The 22992-nt window shown below is 31.5% G+C and overlaps 1 protein-coding gene across 1 annotated transcript in view; it reads left to right on the forward strand.

Moving 5' to 3' along the window:
• STAM2 (signal transducing adaptor molecule 2) overlaps window positions 1–22019 on the forward strand; it is a 40484-nt gene extending 18465 nt beyond the window's left edge. Inside the window, exons 3-14 of the mRNA XM_074303448.1 lie at window positions 126–201; window positions 318–416; window positions 1490–1636; window positions 2391–2460; window positions 3873–4062; window positions 5776–5870; window positions 8907–8989; window positions 9122–9209; window positions 10220–10274; window positions 11938–12091; window positions 15543–15712; window positions 19593–22019. Coding sequence (XP_074159549.1) covers window positions 126–201; window positions 318–416; window positions 1490–1636; window positions 2391–2460; window positions 3873–4062; window positions 5776–5870; window positions 8907–8989; window positions 9122–9209; window positions 10220–10274; window positions 11938–12091; window positions 15543–15712; window positions 19593–19821 — 1456 coding nt within the window. The 3' untranslated portion in view covers window positions 19822–22019. The remainder of the gene's footprint in view (window positions 1–125; window positions 202–317; window positions 417–1489; window positions 1637–2390; window positions 2461–3872; window positions 4063–5775; window positions 5871–8906; window positions 8990–9121; window positions 9210–10219; window positions 10275–11937; window positions 12092–15542; window positions 15713–19592) is intronic.
• Window positions 22020–22992: the final 973 nt, after the last annotated feature.

Genomic DNA, 22992 nt, shown 5'->3' on the forward strand with positions numbered 1-22992 from the left:
TTTAAGCTTGAGTTAAATTCATAATTCTGTTTGAACTGATAGGATTATGGGAAAAGATATGTACATATGTATACTAGTGTATTTATACAGAAATACTGAATTTAAATTGATTAAATTTTCTCTAGAGCAAGAGACTGTCTGAAAGCCATAATGAAAAGGGTCAATCATAAAGTTCCTCATGTTGCTCTTCAAGCACTGACTGTAAGTTAAAATTCATCATTATTTGATGTGAATATTAAGAGTATATTTCTTTAAATTTTAGAAATCAAAATTTATATTTTAAGTTATATATTGAAAATTATATTTCTTTTTAACAGCTGCTTGGAGCCTGTGTATCAAATTGTGGAAAGATATTTCATTTAGAAGTGTGTTCTCGTGATTTTGCAACTGAAGTACGTGGAGTGATAAAAAATAAGGTAATTTTTGAACAAACAGGATTTTTAAGATACCATAGTAAAATTGATCCCTTCCTTCCCCAAAATATTTAAATGCCATAATTTCTGCACATTTGATACATACCATTATTGAGATGATTTTCATGTGACATGGAGAATCAGCTCTTTAACATTTAGGTGTCATCATGAATTATTTTCCTGAGAAATTTAATATCTGTGCCAAAGACTTTGTCACACAATTTATTTTCATCATGTTTTAATAGTTTAGCAAGCATTAATTAAGCAAGACACTGGCCAGATATACTGATTACAAAGACAAAAAAACTTCACATTTCCTATTCTGAAGAAAGTCACTATAATTTGAAGATAAGCAGATGCAACATATACATGACTGAATATGATAAAATGTGATGAGGTGAAAGGAAAGCTTAGACAGAGCTCTAATAGTATTTGCCAAAGGGAGAGATCACTTTAATCTTGTGGCATCAGGAAGTGCTTTGAAAAGGAAAGATATATAAATTGGTAAAAACTGAAGAGGAAACATATTTTCAAGACAAATTCTTGTCTGATAAGACCTGAAGAATAGTCTTGCACATATGTGCCAACCTGGAAATAAATAGAGTCCTTGTTTTAATTCTATCTCTCCCAATCTAATGGCGCAGAGAACTTGTTTCATGATCAATTTTGGCAAATGCCACAAATTTCCATGCTAGTTAGTGCGACACAGTCCAGTAGTATATATTTTTCTTGGGAATGTGAATTTAAATGCAATTACTCATTGAGTTACCATAAAAGATATATATTTCTTGTGATGAAACTTCAGGATCCATGTAATTTTGGAAGGCGCCAAAGCTCTTCTTTTGACATAATTGATATTTATCAGTCTGCTACCTCAGAGAGACTCTAGACTTAGTCACATTTAATATAAAAGATGAGTTTTATATATAAATGGCTACATGTGGTGTGCCCATATGTGTGAGTATTTATACATGTATAGATACAAATATATATGGTCCCTTGTTATTTGTAATTTTAAGTACACATTTATAAGACTACACAAGTCTTTTTTTCTTTGTTCTCCTATCATATAAAAGGCTCATCCAAAAGTGTGTGAAAAGCTGAAATCTCTAATGGTGGAATGGTCAGAAGAATTCCAGAAAGATCCACAGTTCAGTCTGATATCAGCAACTATTAAATCCATGAAAGAAGAAGGAATTACTTTTCCTTCAACAGGATTACAGGTAAATCAAAAATTTACTAGTGATTTGTAGAATCTGATGTAAAGGCATAAAAATAGTTTAAAAAAATTTTTTTTCCAATTTTTCTAAACAAAAATACCTCCCCCCCAAACCATTATTAAGGAATGTCTGTTATGTGCCAAGTACTACATATAACAGAAAGAATTAGGTAACTCCTACCTTTATGAAGTTTATGATCTAATTGACAGATAGGATATAGACATATGAAAATATAACTAATAATACAAATCATTATAAATCAATATATAATAAACGATGAATTAGTTCCACAGATAATTGAGTTCTCAGAGGTGTCAAAAGTATGGGTGGTCATGAAATCTAAGTTATGACTGTTTTTGTGTATGGAGTATTATCTGTAGATCTTGGAATTTAAAAGGTTGGTAAACTGGAAGCTTGGGCAGATAGATGTCACCTGAGATCAAAGGTAGCCTTAGCCACTTACTAAGTATGTGACTCTGGACAACTCACTTAATCCTGCTTGCTTCAGTTTCCTCATCTGTAAAATGAACTAGAGAAGAAAATAACAAAGCACTCCAGCATTTTTGCCAGAAAACCTCAAATGAAATCATAAAGAGTATGATGTGACTGAAAATTATCAATTATGTTTTAGAATTATATGGTCAAGAACTTCATTTGTATGAATGGTAGATCTAAAAAAAAATCAATATATGCAAATAATTTACGTATCTATAATTTTCATTTTAAAAGTAACTTTATTTTGCTCTTGCCTTTATAGACACTTTCAAATGCTGCTAAGAATGGTACATCATCCAACAAAAGCAAAGAAGATGAAGATATAGCTAAAGGTAAATTTTTAAATGTGATTGTTTATTAAAATTATTGTATTTACTATTTTTAAATGCCTGTTCAGATGTCTTATTTTAGAGACAGCATGAATAAGTTATTGGAATTAGTCAGGAAGAACTGGGTTCAAATCCTACCTCAGATGCATGATAGCTTAGTTACCCTCAGCAAGTGACTTCACTATGCCTCAGTTTTCTTATCTGTAAAAAGAAAGAATTGGATTTAGTGTCTTCTAAGATTCCCTTCAGGTCTAGAAATCTATAAAATGGTAATTATTATAAAGCTGCATATGGACTAAAAAATGCAAAAAGAACTCTAAAGTTGCAAAAAGAAATGACTTGGATAAAAAATTAGCTCTAATTTGCATGAACTGATGTTAAGTGAAATGAGTAGAACCAGGAGATCATTATACATGGCAACAACAAGATTATATTATCAATTCTGATAGACATGGCTTTCTTCAACAGTGAGATCAGTTCCAATGATTTTGTGATAAAGAGAGCCATCTACACCCAGAGAGAGGACTGGGAATTGAGTGTGAACCACAATATAGTATATTCACTTGGTTGTTGTTTGCTTGCACTTTTATTTTTTCTCATTTTTTTCTGTTTGATTTGATTTTTCTTGTGCAGCAAGGTAATTGTATAAATATGTATGCATATATTGGATTTAACATATTTTTTACCATGTTAAACATATATTGGACTACTTGCCATTTAGGGGAAGGAGTGGGGGAAGGGAGGAAGAATTGGAACACAAGGTTTTATAAGGGTTAATGTTGGAAAATTATCCATGTATATGTTTTGAAAAAAAAAAGTCTTTAATTAAAAAAAAAAAGAGAGACAGAGCCAAAAAATATAAAAGGGAAAAAAATTAGTTCTATTATACTCATCAACAATGTTGAATTTCATTACTTGGTGCAATACCTTCAAATGACTTATATTTTGTCTCTTTATATTCCAGTATACATTTTATGTCAATATCTTTATGTTAACAATATCTTGCTGATTTCAACACCACCACCATTTTATTTCTGATAAAAGTGGAGGACAGTCTTTAGCTATATGAATAGTTCATAGATTTGTATTGTATGGAAAATTGTCCAGACTTTTAAGTAACAAAATCCATGTTGTATTTTTAAAGATCTGGACCTCACGTGTTACAATACAAGCTGATAATATCAGAAAGTTTATTTTCAAGGGAATTTTCTAGCAATTCTTCTGTGTGAACATTAGCATGAAGCGAATGTTCACATTAGCATGAAGTTTGTTAACTAAACCCACCATTACAGCATGACTCTTGTTGAATATTAAAAAGTATGTGAAACCATTTAGTTTTTATTTTTAGACTTCTATTGCAAAATAATTATAGAAAGTTAATTATTGTTTTTTATTTTAAAATTTTCCAAACTTAGCTATTGAATTATCTTTGCAAGAACAGAAGCAACAGCACACAGAAACGAAATCCTTATATCCATCTGCAGAAATTCAGTTGAATAATCATAAGGTTTCCAAAAAAGTCAGAGCCTTGTATGATTTTGAAGCAGTTGAGGACAATGAACTCACCTTTAAAAGTGGTGAAATTATTATTGTCTTGGATGACAGGTAGGTTTTAAAACTTTTGTTTGTGAATTCTTTGGAAATTTTTGTAAGACGGGAAACTTAGATTTTTAATTCTCTGGATTTTGATGTAACCTTTTTAACAAGTTCAAGTTGTCTTTCAGTTACCATAATGGGGCAAGAGTGAATTTTTAAGTTTCTCTTTTAAAAACATTTTTCTTAAATCTTGTTAGTTGTTTGGTTTAAAAAAAAAATGTAAATATGAAGTATTTGTGGCCATATAAGCATACAAATATTTATTGGTCCAACTTTGTCTACATTGGGAATTATGCATCCAAAATTGCTTGACAGAAAACTTCAGAAAAGGAAGTTTAGATAGAATTTGAATTTCTCTATTGCTTAATTTTGTTTTTTGAAGACTAATTTTAGTTGTAACAAGATTTTGTCACATGACATTAAATAGTGAAAATAAATTATATTTTTAGTAATTATTAATTAGCTGAGCCAGTTAATTAGCTGGATATATTTTTAAATGTGTAGATATAAAAATTTTTAATGGGTTAAATATCTAGTATCTAGAATTTGTTAGACACTGGCTGATATAATTGTTGAATCTTGCTTTCAAGGAAAGAACACTGAATTTGGAGTCAGATCTAGCTAGGTTCTGCTAATTGACTATCAGTGTGACCTTGTGCAAGGAACTTTGCCTTGTCCTCTCTGACCCTCAAATTTTTTATGTCAAATGAAGGAGATGTAGTCCATGTAGTCCATGACCTGTAACTTTCCTTTTACCCCAAAATCTATCATCCTATGAGTAAGCACTTACTCAATAACTATAAGGAGAAACATGGGTTATTACTGTAAGAGAAATATAAATAAAGTCATGTTGGGACTCTGCACAATAATATTTGGGGGAATTAGGGGGAAATTAGTGAAAGACAGTTCTTGATGTACTTTTAAGAATGAGTTGAATTTTGACAGAATAAAAGCACATTAGAGACAGGAAACAGAGTAAGCTAGTTTGCTTAAATGGGAGAGATGAATAGGTGAATAGGTTAGGTGAATGGAGAGACAAAATTGGAAGGTGTCCTAGGGGTTTGAAGGCTCTAATGCCACAATAAGGAATTTAGATTTGATTTGTTAGTAGCTTTAATAACATTAAGTGAGCTGTTCTTGAATTTAAAGTTTATGTTCTTCATAACTCAACTTTTTAATCACTTGTTTCATATTCTCTTATCTAGCTTAGGCGGTTTTACAAAATAAATATTGTATTCCATGATTATTGGTTTCAGCTGAATCTTGAAAATAAAAATTGAATAACTTCTTAGATCTGCCTGACCATTCTGAAAAAAATAACACTTAAATGCTGCTTAACTCAGATTAATTTCAAAAATCAAAAAGCCTAGAAAAAAAGGGCAGAGAATATAGAACAGAACTGTAGAATGTGAAATATTATGTAGGGATAGTATTTTTTTTTTTTTAATTTATTTGGATTTTGTAAAGATTTTCCTGTTTTAAGGGAGGATCCATTTGGGGGAAGGAGTAGTGAGTAGTATTTTAATGATTTTGTTGGGCAAAATCCTCTTTCAGTACATCAAAAGTTGATGCATCTTTAACAGTGTTCACTAAATTTAATATCATAGTATGGGAACCAGGATTTTTCTATACCAATATTGCTTCAGTTCTATTTAATATTACTATGAATAAAGTTAAGATAAGCATTAGTAACATTGTTTATTTTTACTTTTTTATCTTCAGTGATGCCAATTGGTGGAAAGGAGAAAATCATAGGGGAGTAGGACTTTTTCCATCAAATTTTGTATCACCTAATTTAAGCATAGAGTCTGAAATAGGTAAGCTAAATGTTATAAAAAATTAGACCCAATGTTTTATTTTATAATTGTACACTGTAGTTTTGATTATGAAGTAAATTAATATTTGAGAGCTTTAAAATCTTACATTTCAGACATTAAACTTTGATCTAATTATTATCCAGGAGTTGATACTCTCCTAGCTCATTTTTAACAATAGGCCTTTAAAATAATTCTTAAAAGTAAAATTTAGTTTAAAAATTGGGCTTACACTGTGTGATCATCCATTTAAATAAGTTGGTCATGGAAAGCTCTAATTATCTGAGGCAAGTTATTTATTTTAGAAAATAAAACAATTGTTAATTTTATTTCTTACTCTTCTGTGGTTGGGAAGAAGAAAGAGAGGTTGGTAAACTTACAGTATTTGTATTGGATGGGACAATATTGTAGATGAAACTAAAACTTTTAAAAATATATGTGTGGTTGTAGTTGCTATTTCATTTCCTTCAAACAATAGTACAAACATTCCTTCCTTGTTTCTCACCCCACAGTAACCTCTGCCAGTCATTCTGCAAATGTATGGGTGGCCAAACAAGAAAATATGGATAAATAATCTATGACTGGTATTGGGAAAAACAATTCAGATTACAAGCTGCTTTTTTTGTATATGGACAAATAGCCCATTAAGTGTTGATGAGTCAGGAGCTACTACCAGAAATCTATACTCCTTTAAGGAAAAGAGAAATGGGTGCTTCTCTGAGTTTTCTTTATTCTTTCTATTCTTTCCCTTTTCCATGCTCCCATTCTAGCTTTGACAGTAAAAATGGAATTGGGAAAAGCAACTCATCAAAACTTGTAGATTACATAGTAGGCCTCTTTTGAACCCACTCTTCCCTGGGATTAAGATGAAAGAGAGCCAGTGTTGCATTCTGAAATGTAAAGCTATCTGGGGCCTATGCATGCAATAAATGTAATACATAGACCTCTAAATTCTTCTCTATGGAGTATATCATCTTTCAATGAACTCAGAAAAGACTATTATAGTTTTAAAAGTTATATTAAAATTTTATTGGGACATTAACTTTTAAAAATATGTTTTGGAAATTGAAAATTATACCGAATTTTTCATTGTGAAGGTATTTTTGTTGAAATTTAGTTGTATAGTAGAGTACATTATATAAGACTGATGTATTTGTGTGTGTGTGTGTGTGTGTGTGTGTGTGTGTGTGTGTGTGTGTGTGTGTGTGTGTAAAATTTAGTAATGGTTGTATTTCAGATCTTTTCTAGAAGTGAACAGATTTGGGGCAGCTAGATGCCACAGTTGGATAGAGCACCAGGTCTGGAATCAGTAGGACCTGAATTCAAATGTGGCCTTAGACATTTAGTACTTGCTAGCTCTGTGACTTGGGCAAGTCACTTAACTCCAGTTGCCTCATCCCGCCTTCCTCCTAAGTGATCAGATATAAACCCTATATAAACAGATTAATTATTATTGAAAACAACTTATTTATTGTGAATAAAGTAAGTTTTTTGTCTTAGATAATTTGAATGAGTTTTTTTTTGTTTTTGTTTTTTGTTTTTTTGTTTTTGTTTTTGTTTTTGTTTTTGTTTTGTTTTGTTTTAATTTTTGTCTACCTGTGCTTCAGGTATTAAATAGAATTGTGGATATTAAGAACAAGTCCCCCATTCTTTTGAATTTTCAGTCTTTCACTATTAACAAGCTGCTTCCCTGATGCTTTTAAAATACTCCCAATTTTTCTCCAAGTTTAAAAAATCTTTACCAGACTCTCCTTTCCCAAATAATTTTTCTTTGTGAACCAGATGATCATGTGATTCCAGTGACTTCCCATTTGCTTTCAGATGAGATAGAAACTCCTCTATTCAACATTCAAGTTCCTATATAGGCCGACTCCTCTTTCCAGCCTCATCCTCATCTTTTACTCTTCCATCTAGACAAACTAGACATACTCAGTACTCCCCTGTCTTTTTAGCATGCTTGGAATTCACTCGTTCTGCTTCACAGGGATTTTCTTTTTAAGGAGCAGTCCAGGTACCCATCTGCTGCATAAAGCCTTTCCTGATCTTCCAACTGCTCGTTTTCTCCCTCCCCAACTACAATTTGAATTTAATATTGTATTTTATTACTTTGTGAGTATGTTTATTAACTTTGTGCTGAATATATTTTTATATGTACTTGTTTTCTCCCCAAAAGAATGCAAGCTCATTGAAAGAAGGGATTGTTGTATTCTTTGTTTTTAAGTCCTAAGGGTATAGGACAGTACCTGTCCACATAGGTGTTTAATATGCACTTATATCGTGGAAATATGTATAGAAGAATTGGACATGTTTATACATTTTATACATAGTTATAGATGCCCTGTCTAGGGGAGGGGGCAAGGAGAAGAGAGAGAGAAAAAACTTGGGACATAAGGTTTTGTGAGGGTGAATGTTGAAAACTCCCTTTGCAGGAGCAGCTAGGTAGTGCAGTGGATAGAGCACCAACCTTGAATTCAGGAGGACCCGAGTTCAAATGTGGTCTCAGACACTTAACACTTCCTAGATGTGTGACCCTGGGCAAGTCACTTAACCCCAGACTCAAAAACAAATAAACAAAAAAAAAAAAAACTGCCTTTGCATATATTTTGAAAATTAAAAAAAAAAACCTAACAACTTTTTTTTTTTTTAATTCACTAATATATTTGTCAGTAAGCATTTGTTAGTTTCTTATTGTGTGCTAAATTCTGAGGATACAAAGACAAAGATAATCCTTATCTGCAAGGAATTCATAATCTGAGGATAGAGGCCACAAACAAATACAGACTAAGCTGTATACAGGATAAATAGGAAATAATAGAAGACACTAGAAGAGAAATTGGGGTAGGCTAAATATGAAAACATGACCAATTTTAGAAGATGAATTCAATTAATTTCCTATATTGATGTGTACATTAAGCAGTATTGTTTGGGAAATATATTTGGTTTCCACTTTTAGAAACACAGTTTTTATGTTAATTAACTATTGAATATAATACCAAAATTAATGTTGAGGAAATTAAAATTTGATTCATCCTTTTGTAGCATCTGTGGACAGAACAAATGTAATTGATGATGCTGCAGAAGAAATAAGAAAATCAGAGCCTGAGCCAGTTCATATAGACGAGGTAGAGTCCTTTTATCATCACTCTTTATATAATGTCTTTTCTTTTGCTTGACTTTGTAGGGAGAGAGGTATTTTTCTATTCCCTAAGGTAAAAATTCTCTTGACTCTTTTAAAGTATCTTTCTGTTTTTAAGGATAAGATGGATAAAGCACTACAAATACTTCAGAGTATAGATCCTACAGATTCAAAGCCAGATTCCCAAGATCTGCTGGACCTGGAAGGTATTTAATAAATATTAGAAAAGAATTTAGCTTAAGAAAATGTGCATGGCTATTATTTGAGTGTTCTGGTTTCTTGTTTCTTCTCCTTGTGTGTATTAGAGAAAGGAGTTAACTGTATTAGAGAAAGGAGTTAACTTTTCAAGGATAAGGGTGATCATAGTAGGGTAATATATATCAGCTTCATTCTAAAACTAGCAAGCTGTTTGTTGGTACTAAGCATGCTCAAGAAGGACTAATTTATACTTGCTCTCTGGCTTTCTAGTAAAGATGCTGGGAAAATTTAAGGTATAAAAATGTAGAGAAAGAATAGACTTAGTGAATGAGAGAGTCTTAAGAAATTTTGGTTCTTTTGCAAGTTAGGAAGTTAAAGATCAAGGATCCATTTCAGAATTCTATAATTTTCCCTAGGAAAACTTTATTGTATACCTTAGTAAGCAATTTACAAAACTTTGAGGATTAGAGAATAGTAAATGTGGAAATTAATTTTTATGGTTTTGGCATGTGATATTTTGTAGGTTTATTTTAATTTTCTCATGGGGAGAAATACAAATGGGCAGTTTGTGTTGTTTCAGTTAGTGGAGAAATGTGAACTAGTTTGACTAATCAATATAACTTGTAAATCTGAACATAAAGGAATTTTGTAGTTCATCTGTACAAGTTCACTTTCATGATTGTCTTTTTTGCAGTGTAGCTCAGGTTAATTTTATTTAGATAAAATATCTTCCAATATGACTCCAAATTTTATAGTGTATAAATCCAATTAGTAACTCCAACTAAATTACAAGGTAGTGACTATTTAATTTTAATTCTTACCTGGCTTTTGTGTCATGTTAGAGATTGGAGGAACAAAAAAATTAATAAGGTCTTCTGTAATCTTTTCTTGTATGTAAAAATGGGAAGACATTCAATCTGCATGTATTGCATGGTCTGCCTCTAATGTAACAAAACAGCTTGAAAATTCATTTAACTTGGTCATATTTAAAGATTTATAAGTGGTCTTATATTTACAGATATCTGTCAACAGATGGGCCCTATGATAGATGAAAAACTTGAAGAGATTGATAGGTAAGCCACAATTACTTATTGGGATTTTTTCTGCGAAAATTAAAAAACATAATTTTTTAATGTTTCATTGATACCTGGCTGGATATTGAGAATTTATTTTGAAAATTATCAATTTTCAGTTAGTCATGCTTTTGCAACAGAATATAAATGTAAAATCCTTTCATTCTGTACTTGTTTTTCAGTGATCATTTATGTTACAATTAGAATTATAGAATCTTTGTTATTTTCAGGCTGATAATATAGGAACACAATTAGGATACTATACTGATCTTTGTATTCTTTTTGGTCCTGAGGTAGAGGTAATGAACAGTAAAGGATAAAGAAGAAAGTTAAGTGAGAGCAGAAAAAGAAATATTATGAGAAATTAGGCAGTCACTGACTTGTTATATAATAGCTCTTAAGTTACAGTTAGAATTTTCCTAATTTTGACCTGTTTTTATAGTAATGAGAATTTTATAAAATCCAAGAAAATTTAAAGTAGTGCATCTCTTCATGGTCATTAGCTCTTTTCATTGATTCTTTTTTCCTGTATTACCCTTTATAGTCCTCCCTCTCATCTATTTCTGTGTATGCATGCATACACACACATGTATATCTGATAAGTGTTTTATTTGCCCAAATTTTATATGGAAATTGGACTATTCATCTAGGATTAATCAAACCTGAAAAACTGGGTTGGTAAATTCTGTTGCAAAAATTACGTTAGAGTTTTTTTTAAGCACAAAGAGTCTTAAAAAGTTGATTATTTTAAAAACTTAAAAATTTTTCGACTGCTTTAGGTTATAGTAATATAAGGAAAATTACCTTTTACATTAATGAATGTTCAAAAGGCTCTATTGATATTTTCTCTAGACTAAGAGAAAAATCTGCCTCAAATAAGCTAATAAGAGTAGATTTGACTGTTTAGAATCAAAATTATCCACATTTAAGAATTTGATAACAGTAAGAATTATTTTTGTATTCCCATTTCTCCCTCAAAAGAAAGGAAAAGGAGCAGCTAGGTGGCGCAGTGGATAGAACACCAGCTCTGAAGTAAGAAGGACCTGAGTTAAAATCTGGCCTCAGACATTTAACCCTTCCCTGGGCAAGTTAATCCCAATTGCCTCAGGAAAAAAAAAAAAAAAAGAAGAAGAAGAAATATTACTATCCAGGAATAACAAGGAACAGTTAATAAATTTATTTAATTTTTACCTGAATTATCAAAATGAATCCCTTATTTTAGATGTTTTCATTTCACATGTATTTCATTTCATACTAAGGATTAAGGCTTATTCTATTCTGCCTTACACTGAGATCTGTAATCAAGATCAGTAGATCTTTATTAAATTATCAAATCATTTTTGTCACCTGTTATGTATAATAGCTAATATTTGTGATACCAAAAGGATGAATTGATCACTGTCTTTTAGAAGTTTGCCATGAAACTGTTAAATCATCTCTCTCTAAATTTGTTATGATAGACTATAATTTTGAAGGCACAGAATGTTCTCAAGAATTAGGTATTTTAAGAATAGCAAACTGTAGATGAGTTATTTTTTTTTCTCCTTATTTCCTTACTGACTCTTAAGAATTTTTTAAGTGCAGTTTTAAAAATAAATTGTCTAACAGATGAAATAAGATTCATCAAGCACCTTTTGCCTTTTTTTTTTCTTTCCTAAAACAGGAAACATTCAGAATTGTCTGAATTGAATGTAAAAGTTCTAGAAGCTTTAGAACTATACAACAAGTTGGTGAATGAAGCACCTGTGTATTCTGTCTACTCAAAGCTCCATCCTCCATCACCTTATCCACCTGCATCAGCTGGTGTCCCAGTACAAGTGAGTATACCTTGGGAGGAGGGCACTTAGTTATGTTGTTGTATTTTGTTTTGGTTTTAAAGACAAGCCAAGTATTAAGACTTTTTTGTGCCTTGTTAAATTTTACTAACTGCATAGAATTTTTAAATTTAGAATTAGATAGTTAAGATTTTATCATTGCATATTAGTTTTCTAACTTGAAAAAATGTCTTCAAATATAGGTGATAGATTCCTTTGATTTATTAAATGTAATTCTTACACAGAATTTGGAGTATTTGAATTATATTGATGAAGCAGGATAATGGTCAGCTTTTCTTCATCTACAAATAAAGATTTAAATAAACAAAGTTTTAAAATCATTAAACTTTTTTACATAATGTTGAGTAAAAAAATAAGTTGTGTGAATATAAAGTAATGATCAATTCTACATTCACATATAATAACTAATCTCCCTTTAAAGCCTTTTCAACAAATAAATTTAGTAATTGCATTCTAAGTGAGCTTAAATGGACAAAATACCTATGGGTTTAAAAAAAATCAAAACTTATTTGTGTTACTTTTTAAGTTCCAAGCTGTTTGCCTTCATCCTTCCTGCATTAGATATGGCTACCATATGACACAGAAATAGACATATGTAAAACCATTCTAGACAGGCTTCTCTTTGTTGGGTTAAAAAAAAAAAATCTTCCTTCATAGGTCCTTTGTGGCTTATTTGAATGTTTATAATACTCAGAATAGCTTAGTTCACAATAATCTTTCAAATAGTATTTGGTGGTACTGTATCCAATACTTTTCCTTGTTTCTGCTGATTTTATTCTTCATTATTTCTTGCAAGTCTTTCCATGGTTTTCTAAAATCGGCGTGCTCATCATTTCCTTTTTTCTCAGTAATGTTTTATTTTTCAAAAACACATAGATTTTCCAACATTCATGTCCAACATTTTTAAGATTTTGTATTCCAAATCCAAGTTTATCACAGTTGATCATCATATAATCTTGTTCTCTTGGATCTACTCACTTCACTCAGCATCAGTTCATATAAGTCCAGGCTTTTCTGAAATCAGCTTGCTCATCATTTCTTATAGAATAATAATATTCCACTACATTCATAAAATATAATTTATTGAGCCGTTCCTTAACTGATGGGTACTTATTCAGTTTCCAACTTCTTGCCACTAGAAAAAGCTACTCATCATTTCTTATAACTCTGTGGTATTCCATTGCAATCATACCACAATTTATTTAGCTATTCTCCAACTGTTGGGCATCACATCAGTTTCCAGTTGTTTGTCATCACAAAAAGAGCTGCTTTAAATTGTTTTGAGCATATAGGTTACATGTTATTTTACCAAAACAAAAATGGAAATTTCCTTTAAATACTAAGGAGAAAAGGCAGAATGTGAGCACATGATTTAGGTGCATTTTACATAACTATTGATTGTTTAGTGAAAAAAGAATAATTAGAGAAATTGCCGTATCATAGAAGATGCATTTTTTGAAGATGTTGAAAGATTACTACATTGGGGAAGTGAAAAAGAGCTCTAGGTGCAAAAGAATTTATTCACTATCACAATTGTCTCTCAAAAATGATGCTAACTGCTCCTAGAAAAATGGAACAAAATAGAGTTGTCTGTGTTGTTATTGGATAAAACTTTTTGTAACCATCAGTTCCTGAAAAGGAATGTTTTCCTCTTATCTAGTTTTTATGTTCAGTTACAGTATTGATTCTATTTCTAGACTTTTCCAAACACAAACATTTTTTAAAAGATAATTTATGAATTTGTTTTGTTACCTTACCTTGTAGAAGGTTCTATTTCTTTTTCATAATGCATTCCAAGAGTGAGTGTTCCTGCAAAAGAATATAAAATATGAAAACGCTCAGAGCCCTGTTATTTGACTGCTTTTATCTGTGTATTCTAATTTCCAAAGTACATATACACATATTTACTTATTTCTGTATGAAAAGCAGCTGAGATGACACCATTAGTTAGGTGTATGTATGTTATATGTATGTGGTAGCACTGTGGAAGAAACCCTTTTTTCACAGTTTCAGCTTTCTTTTCCTAATGAATTGTTGAAGTTATGTAGTTGCACTTAAAGATATTCATTTTGTATAAAAATAGAATTTAACATTAGTTTTTAAAGATAAAAATATTTTGCATTGCAATCCATTGTAACAAGAGTAATTTAGGAAGGAGCCCATTTAAACGAGGTTATTTATAGTAGCTCTTTTTGGAGTAGCAAAGAATTGTAATTCAATGCTATTGTGCTATAAGAAATGATAAGTAGACTTATTTCAGAAAAAACCTGAATAGGCATATATGAACTGATGCAAAGTGAAGTGAACATAGAACCAGATCCGTTGCACACAATAGCAGCAATATTGTATAATGAACAGCTGTGAATGAGTGAGCTATTTTTAGCAATACAGTAATCCAAGACATTCCCAAAGAATTTATGATGAAAAATTTTATCCACCTACTGATTGATTTTGAGTGCAGATTGAAGCATAATATTTTTCATTTCCCCTTTTTTTTTTTGCTTGAGTTTTTTTGTTTATAAAATGGCTAATATCAAAATTATATTTTACACAATTGTTCGTGTGCAACCTATATCAGATTGCGAGCCACCTCAGTGAGGGGAAAAGGGAAAGAAGAAAGAGAATTTAGAGCTCAAAATTAAAAAAAAAAAAGCTAATTGTTTTTATATGTTTTTGGAGAAAAATAAAATATTAAAACAAAAAATAAGCAAATGTGGAATTGAAGAGAGAATAGACTTTATTATTTGCTACTTATGAGGCACAGATAACACATGCTGAATGCTGTATGCAACAGATAATCTTTTCCCTCAAGGAGTTTTTCACTCTGAAATTAGATTTAAAAAATAAAATAAAACCAAAACATAAAGTAAAATCATTTAGCCAAAACACTTTATGGCTTAATTGTTGCTAATTTCTAGATTGGGTGTCTAATTAGTAGAATTAAAAAAAAGGAAATAGAAACCATTTATATAGGTCTTCTCTCTATCTGTAACTGACATTGTTACTTTTATTAGCTTCTTCTTTGGAAAGGAGAGACTGGTGGGTGATAGCAGAGGCATTCAGTTATAGTGGTATGAAGACTGAAAAAAAGGGGATGTTTTTCCTTCTTCCCTCTAAGGGAGTGTATAGTTTTGTGTGGCTCTTCAGCCAAAACTTCTTTTTGACAACGTGGATGATCTCCAGCAGAAAATATCTTCCAGCCCTCCACCTACAGAAAAACCAACAATAAACTAGGCATAGTCTTGGCATTAGGACTTGGAAGCTCTCCATGGGGGAACCTACAAAATCAAGTATCACACACTTCTTTGTAGGTAGTTTGGTAGAAGAGACTTAAATAACCTACACTGCTATTGTATTTTTGTTTTATTTATGTTTGGAGAGCTAAATCACAATCCCAGAATCCATTGAATGAAGTTTTTTGTTTGGTTAATAGGCATATCCTGGTCAACACCACGGTGGAAACTTCATGGTTCAGGGCATTCATCAAGTCACCATTCCCCAAGGATATAGTTTGGGACCAGATCACATCGGCCCTCTGAGATCTCTGCCTCCAAATATAAATTCCTCAGTAACAACACAGCCTGCTCATACTCCATATTTAAGGTGAGGTTTTGACAAGATTGATATTATTTTCAAATGTGTTAATTTCTACTAGATTGTTAGAATTGAACTTTGTTGGACCCTTTTTAAAATAATTATACAATTCAACTATCTGTGTTTTTTTGTTTTGTTTTACTTTCTTATACAGGGATTATGGATTTGTGTTCATTTAGCTATATTCTCTTTGTGAGGTGTCTACCCTTGGTCAGTGTAGACTACAATCCTGAAACTACAGTGTTCCTATGCATGTCATGTCCAAGACTACGTTCTCTTCTTTAGCCATCCTAAGTAATCAAGTATAACATCTATAATGGTTATTAGAAACCAAAGAATCAAAAAATAGTTAAATCAATTTTTCTTCTATTTCAATCCAAATTTGTTCATATTTTTTAGGCACAATTTTGGATAGATAAATTTCCTTCCTTATACAATATCAATTAAGTTTTGGTGTCAAATTAGAGAATTAGCTAAACTGTTATCAAAATGTTAATTGTATAAAATTATTTGGGTATATCTTAAGGTTCCTTCTTTAAATTCTATAATACTATGTTCCTGAGCTGATTATTTTATTTTTTTATTATAGCTTTTTATTTACAAGATATATACATGGGTAATTTTTCAGCATTGACAATTGTTCCTATTTTTCCCCTCCTTTTTCTCATCCCCTCCCCCAGATGGCAGGTAGACCAATACATGTTAAATATGTTAAAGTATATGTTAAATACAAAATATGTATACATATTTTTGTATTTTGTATGGATATACAGTTATTTTGCTGCACAAGAAGAATCATGCTTTGAAATAATGTATAATTATCTTGTGAAGGAAATTAAAAATGCAGGCTGACAAAAATAGAGGGATTGGGAATGCTATGTAGTGGTTCTCACTTCTCTGGGTGTAGCTGGTTCTATTCATTATTGAACAAATGGAACTGATTTGGTTCATCTCATTGTTGAAGAGAGCCACATCCATCAGAATTGATCATCATATAGTATTGTTGAAGTGTATGATGATCTCCTAGTTCTGCTCATTTCACTCATCATCAGTTCATGTAAATCTCTCCAGGCCTTTCTGAAATCATCCTGCTGGTCGTTTCTTACAGAACAATGATATTCCATAACATTCATATACCACAATTTATTCAGCCATTTTCTAATTGATGGGCATCCAGTCAGTTTCCAGTTTCTGGCCACTACAAAGAGGGTTGCCACAAACATTCTTGCACATACAGGTCCCTTTCCCTTCTTTAAAGTCTCTTTGGGATATAAGCCCAGTAGTAGTAACACTGCTGGGTCAAAGGGTATGCACAATTTGATAACTTTTTGAGCATAATTCCAAATTGCTCTCCAGAATGGCTAGATGTATTCACAATTCCATCAATGATGTATCAGTGTCCCAGTTTTCCCACATCCCCTCCAACATTCATGAACTGATTATTTTATATGAATTTTTGGTTCTACTTGAAATAATCTAGTGTCTATTTGGAATTGAACTTTTATAATACTGGATGGGGTACTGGAAGCTTTCTGAAATTTAAAAAAAAAGAGCTAGAACCAGTAGTTGAGAGACTATTTAGTTTTTCAAGCTTTTTCATTCATCATGAACATTCCCCAGGTCTACACATTCAATCATAATCTTTCTACTGAGCCACAGTCCCAGCATTTGCCTACTGAACATTTCCTCTGGGACATCCCCAAAGGATCTAAAACTCAACATGTCCTAATTGGAACTGTTTATATTTTCTGCCAAACCCATCCCTTCCCCACACTTCCCTTGCTTTGGAAGAACCATTACTCTCTAGTCATCCAGATTTGCAACTTCAGATTCATCTTCAGCTCTTCATTGTCCATCAGTTTTCTTATACAGAAAATTGTCACATCTCATTAGCATCTCTTGCATTTTTATTCCTCTCAGCTTATACAGCTTCTACTCTTTTATAGTACCCTCTTCTGTTTCCAATCTTTCACCTTTGCAGTCTGTCTTTGCACACAGATCCCAAATTAAAATGACCCAAACACAGATCTGACATTTCTGCATCTCTTTCCAATTTAAAAAGTTTGATTAACTCCCAATTGTCTCTAAAATTAAAAAAAAAAAGGTCATTTTTGTATTTAAAGACTTTCTCAATTTGACTCCTGTCTATCTTTCCTTTTTTGTTTCTTATAATTTTTTATTGTATCAGACTTTTTTTAAAGCTGTTATTCTTATGCAGAATGTTCTTTTCCTATATTTGTGCCTTTGCATACATGGATCACCATCACCTCTCAGAGTTCCTAACAAATTTCAAAACACAGTTCAGGCACCTTCCCTTCATGACACTGTTGTTAATTTCCCTCTTTTTCCTCCCTTTCTCTCCCTCTGGGGAATTTACTAAAGTATATATTGTATCCCCTTCTTTGTGTCCCCTCTACAGGAGGATATAAGCTACATGAAGACAGGATCATTTTGTTTTTATCTTTGTTTCTTTAGGGCCTTATATAATCCTTGCTTATGAAAGGTCCTTAATAACTGTCTTTGTTGAAGTGAATTGTTGATTTTTTTTTTAAACTTAATTTGTTAAATTACTACTGTATCCATAGTATTGTGCTAGGAGATGTTAGAATAGGTAGCTTTTCTACATACTGATCTCCTCCCTCAAGGAGTTTACATTTGGGAGATTAAACTTGTATCTGTTAATAACAATGAGATAATTTGGCAAACCACTTTCACTTTATGGAGTTTACTCTCATCTATGACATGACAAGAATTGGAATAGATCTCTGAAGTCCTAGTTTTTAATAGGAGTGGTTCTATGAAATGTATCACAGGAAGTATGGAAATAAGTCCATGTTCTAGTTTTAAAGGTGATTTTTTTTTTTTTAATAAAATTTGCTTTTTTTGTATTATTCTATGGTCATTATATAATTGTATAATGTATTCTTCTGGTCATTCCTAGAAGATTATAAAACTTTGTCCTCTCCTAAATAATTTGATGTTGAGAACAGATCTTAAAACCTTTACTTCTGAACACATTTATATGCCAGAGACATAGAGACAAAATGCCCACAATGTTCATCTGGCACCTTCTCTACTATGGGGTAGGTGTGCAAAAAGCACTTTATGAGCTAATTGTATTTAAGATCTTAAGGGTTGGGCTTTTTTTGTTTTGTTTTTAAAAGAATTAGCAGGCTAGCCATCTCCTCTTCTGAATCTAAAATCAGAGTCAATAGAATGATAGTCTAGTTGCATGGCTTTGCTTTCTAAGTTATTAAGATCATTGGAGAAGAAAATTAAGTATGGGTTTTTTTTGCTTTTTCCTAATTCTATCTTTTTTTTCCATTTGAAGATTAAAATTTGTTTTGTTTAGTTTAATAGCTGATATCCAGAATAAGGAATCCATTGTTCTGAGGCAATTGGGGTTAAATGACTTGCCCAGAATCACAGCCTAGAAAGTGTTAAGTGTCTGAGATCAGATTTGAGCTCGGGTCCTCCTGACTTCAGGGCTGGTGCTCTATCCACTTCACCACCTAGCTGCCCCAAATAATTAACTTTTAAAACAAAATGCTTGGTAAGTTTTGAAAGCTAAATTATTGAAAAGTAATAATGAATGCTAAAATTAGAAAAAACTTAATCTTTGGAAGGTATCTCTAGTCTAACCTTCATTCTAGATGTGAAAACTGAGGAGGTCTCAAAGAAAGAAGGTATTTGTCCAAGATCCCACACTTAATGGACACCTGAGCTGACAGTGGAAGCCAGGTCTCCTGATATTGTCTTCTGCTCTTTCTATACAAGGCCACAAAATAATAGTCTGTTTTGACAGAATGAATGACCTTTCTGCCTGGAATTTTGGTCTTAGTAAAATGATTAACTGTTGAAATGAGATTTTTCTCTGTTTTATTTTCAGCACTGGAATAGATACAGTTTCCAATCCCACATATATGAACCAGAACTCTACTCTTCAATCAGCTACTCTTCCAGCTTCTTACACACAGCAGATGGGAATGTCTGTGGATATGTCATCTTATCAGAACACTACATCCAGTTTGCCTCAAGTAACAGGCTTTCCTGTGACAGTTCCAGCTCATTCAGTTGCACAACAGCAAACAAATTATCATCAGCAACCTCTCCTTTAAAAAACAGATCAGACATAGTCTTGAAAACATTCATAAGTATATTGCTCAGCCTTTGTGATTTGAGTCATCTAAGAATGATATAAAAATACAACCATTTTTCTCTCAACTCAGAAGGACCATGAGTAAAGCACAAAAATATCGCTTATCTCCCCATACCCCTGACATGAAGCAATTTTTAAAGTAATTAGTTATGTTAGACTATTTTTTCAGAGGTGGCTTAAAGATAATTTGAGTTAGTTTACTCTAACTTAAAGAGTTCCATATAGAATTTTTGGACAAGTACTAAGTAGCCTTTTGAATGTTAGTCTTTTTTTTTTTTTTTTTTTTTTTTTAAAGCATTGTCAGACTTTGACGAGCTTTTAAAAAAAACAGCATTCTTTTCAAAATGTACTTGGGAGGGCACTTTCATCTGTTTAAATAATATTTTGTCTGTGTATTGTTTTCCATTTTCTACATTCTTGTTTCAAAATTTGAACAGCTTTTCATTTGAAACATCTACCTTGCCAATAGATTCCTTTTTGATTAGGTAATTCACAATTTTCTTTGGACTACTGATAATTTGGCTTTGACCATACTAAAAACATCATTATCTATTGAAGCAAATATAAATTGGTAGATGAAAATTGTTTCACAGTATAAGGACCATGTAAATAGAAAAATGTGAAAGAAATACTTAGTTCTAAAAAAAAGTCCTACCAACAGTACATTGAAGAGTGCTCCTAAATCTTGTTTCTCTTTGTTAGGGAAAAGTGTTTCATTTCCTTCTGGGGTCCATAGAGTGGAGAATTGTCATTAATGGCTCTTTTTTGCCCAATAAGGCTATTCCCTAGTGGAGACCTGACCTAATTTTATGCCCTCTCTGCTATATGGATTTCTTTTGCATGTTAAGTGTCCATAATTCCTTAAAAGGAGCTTGACATGAATTAGAAACTTCTTAGAGAGAAAATCAGGCTCACTATTAATTATCTCAGTGTCATGGGACCCTAATCATTTGATGTGTTGTATGTTAAGCATGGCATGTGCCCTCTGTTTAATGTGTTTAACCTTTCAAAATGTGGTTTAAGTATCATTGTTGTATCACCCTATTTACAATACTGGACGTTATTTTTAACTCATCATTCTGAACCTATGGAGTGATAGCATGCAATGGATTGACAAATAAACTACCAAGACAGTTTTCTGCAAACCTAAATTTTAGGTGGTTTTATAGTGTTCATAGTTCCTATAGGAGTTGGATAATATATTTCAAGAATGTGGGGTTTGTTGTCCCTTCTGAAAATTTGCACACTACTTCCTCATTTACCAGCTTCTTCACATGACAAAATAGAAAATACACATAAATATGATTATGAATAACTGATGTTTACACTGGGGAAAAATAATGGTCATAACTTTAATAATAAAGATAGTTATATGCATGGAAGCAAGATTTCTACATGTGGTTTTTACATACTTAATCCTTTCTACCAAAAAATTATTTGGTGGTATTTCACCAAATTTTTTGTTATTGTTTATCTAGTTAAAGGAATCACTTAGTAATGTGCTCCTTTTTCAAAGTGACTATATCCTGGAACAAAAGAGATCAATACTTGGTTTACATTCAGAGGAGGGAAAAAAATGCAAACTAGTATTTGAAAGCCTACTCCAAATCATTGTCTTATTTTAGGTACACATAACTGGAAAGAAATGTTTAGTGTTTGTTGCCCCATATTCTGATTTTTGTTTCATATTTTTTGTCCATGTGAAGTTAAATATACATGTGTAAACATACACATGTATCCAAAATGGCACCTTACCTTTTTGTTAACATTTTTTCTGTTTAAAAAAATAAACAGTTTATTTGAAAAGCTGCTGTTCTTAATAGTTGCTGTTTGAAAATATGGAAGAACTTACACTTTCCAAACAATATTTAATAAAAGTTTATTTTAATGTTTATAGGTAAGTTCTTCGTGTATGATTGTGATTTGGAATATCTGAATAAAGCTAAATTGAATATAGTCTTTGAGCCAGTATAAATACTACCCTATCCATTAAATTTGGATCATTCAAGTAAGAGTTAAACTAATGCAGTTTTGAACTAATTTAGTTCTTTATAACATGTGAAATGTATATAAATATTGTATATGGGCATTTGTCTGTGGGATTTTATACATGTGCAGATGTATTTACTTCCTCTTAAATTAAAAATAACAATTTTATATTTGGCATACCATTTCCTTTCTTATAATGTGTATTGTGTAATCCACTTATTCAGATTGTAGATAGTGTAAAAAAAAAAGTTATTAAATCTATGTCTTTACATGCTTTTTTGGTGTTTATAGGAGTTACAGGGATTTTTCCCCTTCACAATCTTATGTATTGTATTTATTTTAAATCCTGTTCATAATTAAATGTTTGCTGCCAAAGGAATTGTCTAACTTCTACGTTAAGTACATACCTACTGTTTTATATCAGGAGTAAATAAATCGCTTCTGCTTTTTCATATGCAACCTTGTTACATTAGAAAGAATTCCTGAAACTTTATAATAAAATTAATTTTATTATTAATGTATATAATTTGTTCCTGGGTGTTAAAATAATTAAAATTGGGCATGTGTTCTTCCAGTTTGGATAATTTCAAATCTACTGAAAATTTTAACTTGGCAGTTTGTAAAATTACCTAAACATCTGTGATATTCATGTTTTTGAACCTAAAGTAATGTTTGTAGGTCACTTTATATGACCACTTAGATAATATATATTCAGCATAAAAATTCTGGCATTCAAGGTCACTTGATTAGAAAAGTTTATTTAAAAGGTGTGGACTTTTTTTTTTCTTTTTTTTCCTGTTTCTTAGTTTTTGCTTTGTAATATGGGAGCCACGAATTCTTCACAATGTCATAATAGTAGGAAAACTTATTTTTACCAATTACAAACACTAAATTGCCATTGTGTGCTTTTGACAGAAGGGCTTTTCCCTGATGTTTCCTTGCACTAAGGCATTAGTAGTTGTTGAAAGCCTGGGATCATGGCAATGGAGTGTATTTTGTATTACTTTTATTTTGTTATACATGGATTTTTTTTTTCATATTTCCATATGAGTTAGTTTGGGAGAAAAAAATCAGAACAAAAAGGAAAAAGCAAGAAAGAAATTTTAAAAAATAGAAGACAGGTGAAAATAGTGTGCATTGA

The sequence above is a fragment of the Sminthopsis crassicaudata genome, chromosome 3, assembly GCF_048593235.1.
Source record: "Sminthopsis crassicaudata isolate SCR6 chromosome 3, ASM4859323v1, whole genome shotgun sequence".
In the NCBI taxonomy this organism is placed as follows: Eukaryota; Metazoa; Chordata; class Mammalia; order Dasyuromorphia; family Dasyuridae; genus Sminthopsis; species Sminthopsis crassicaudata.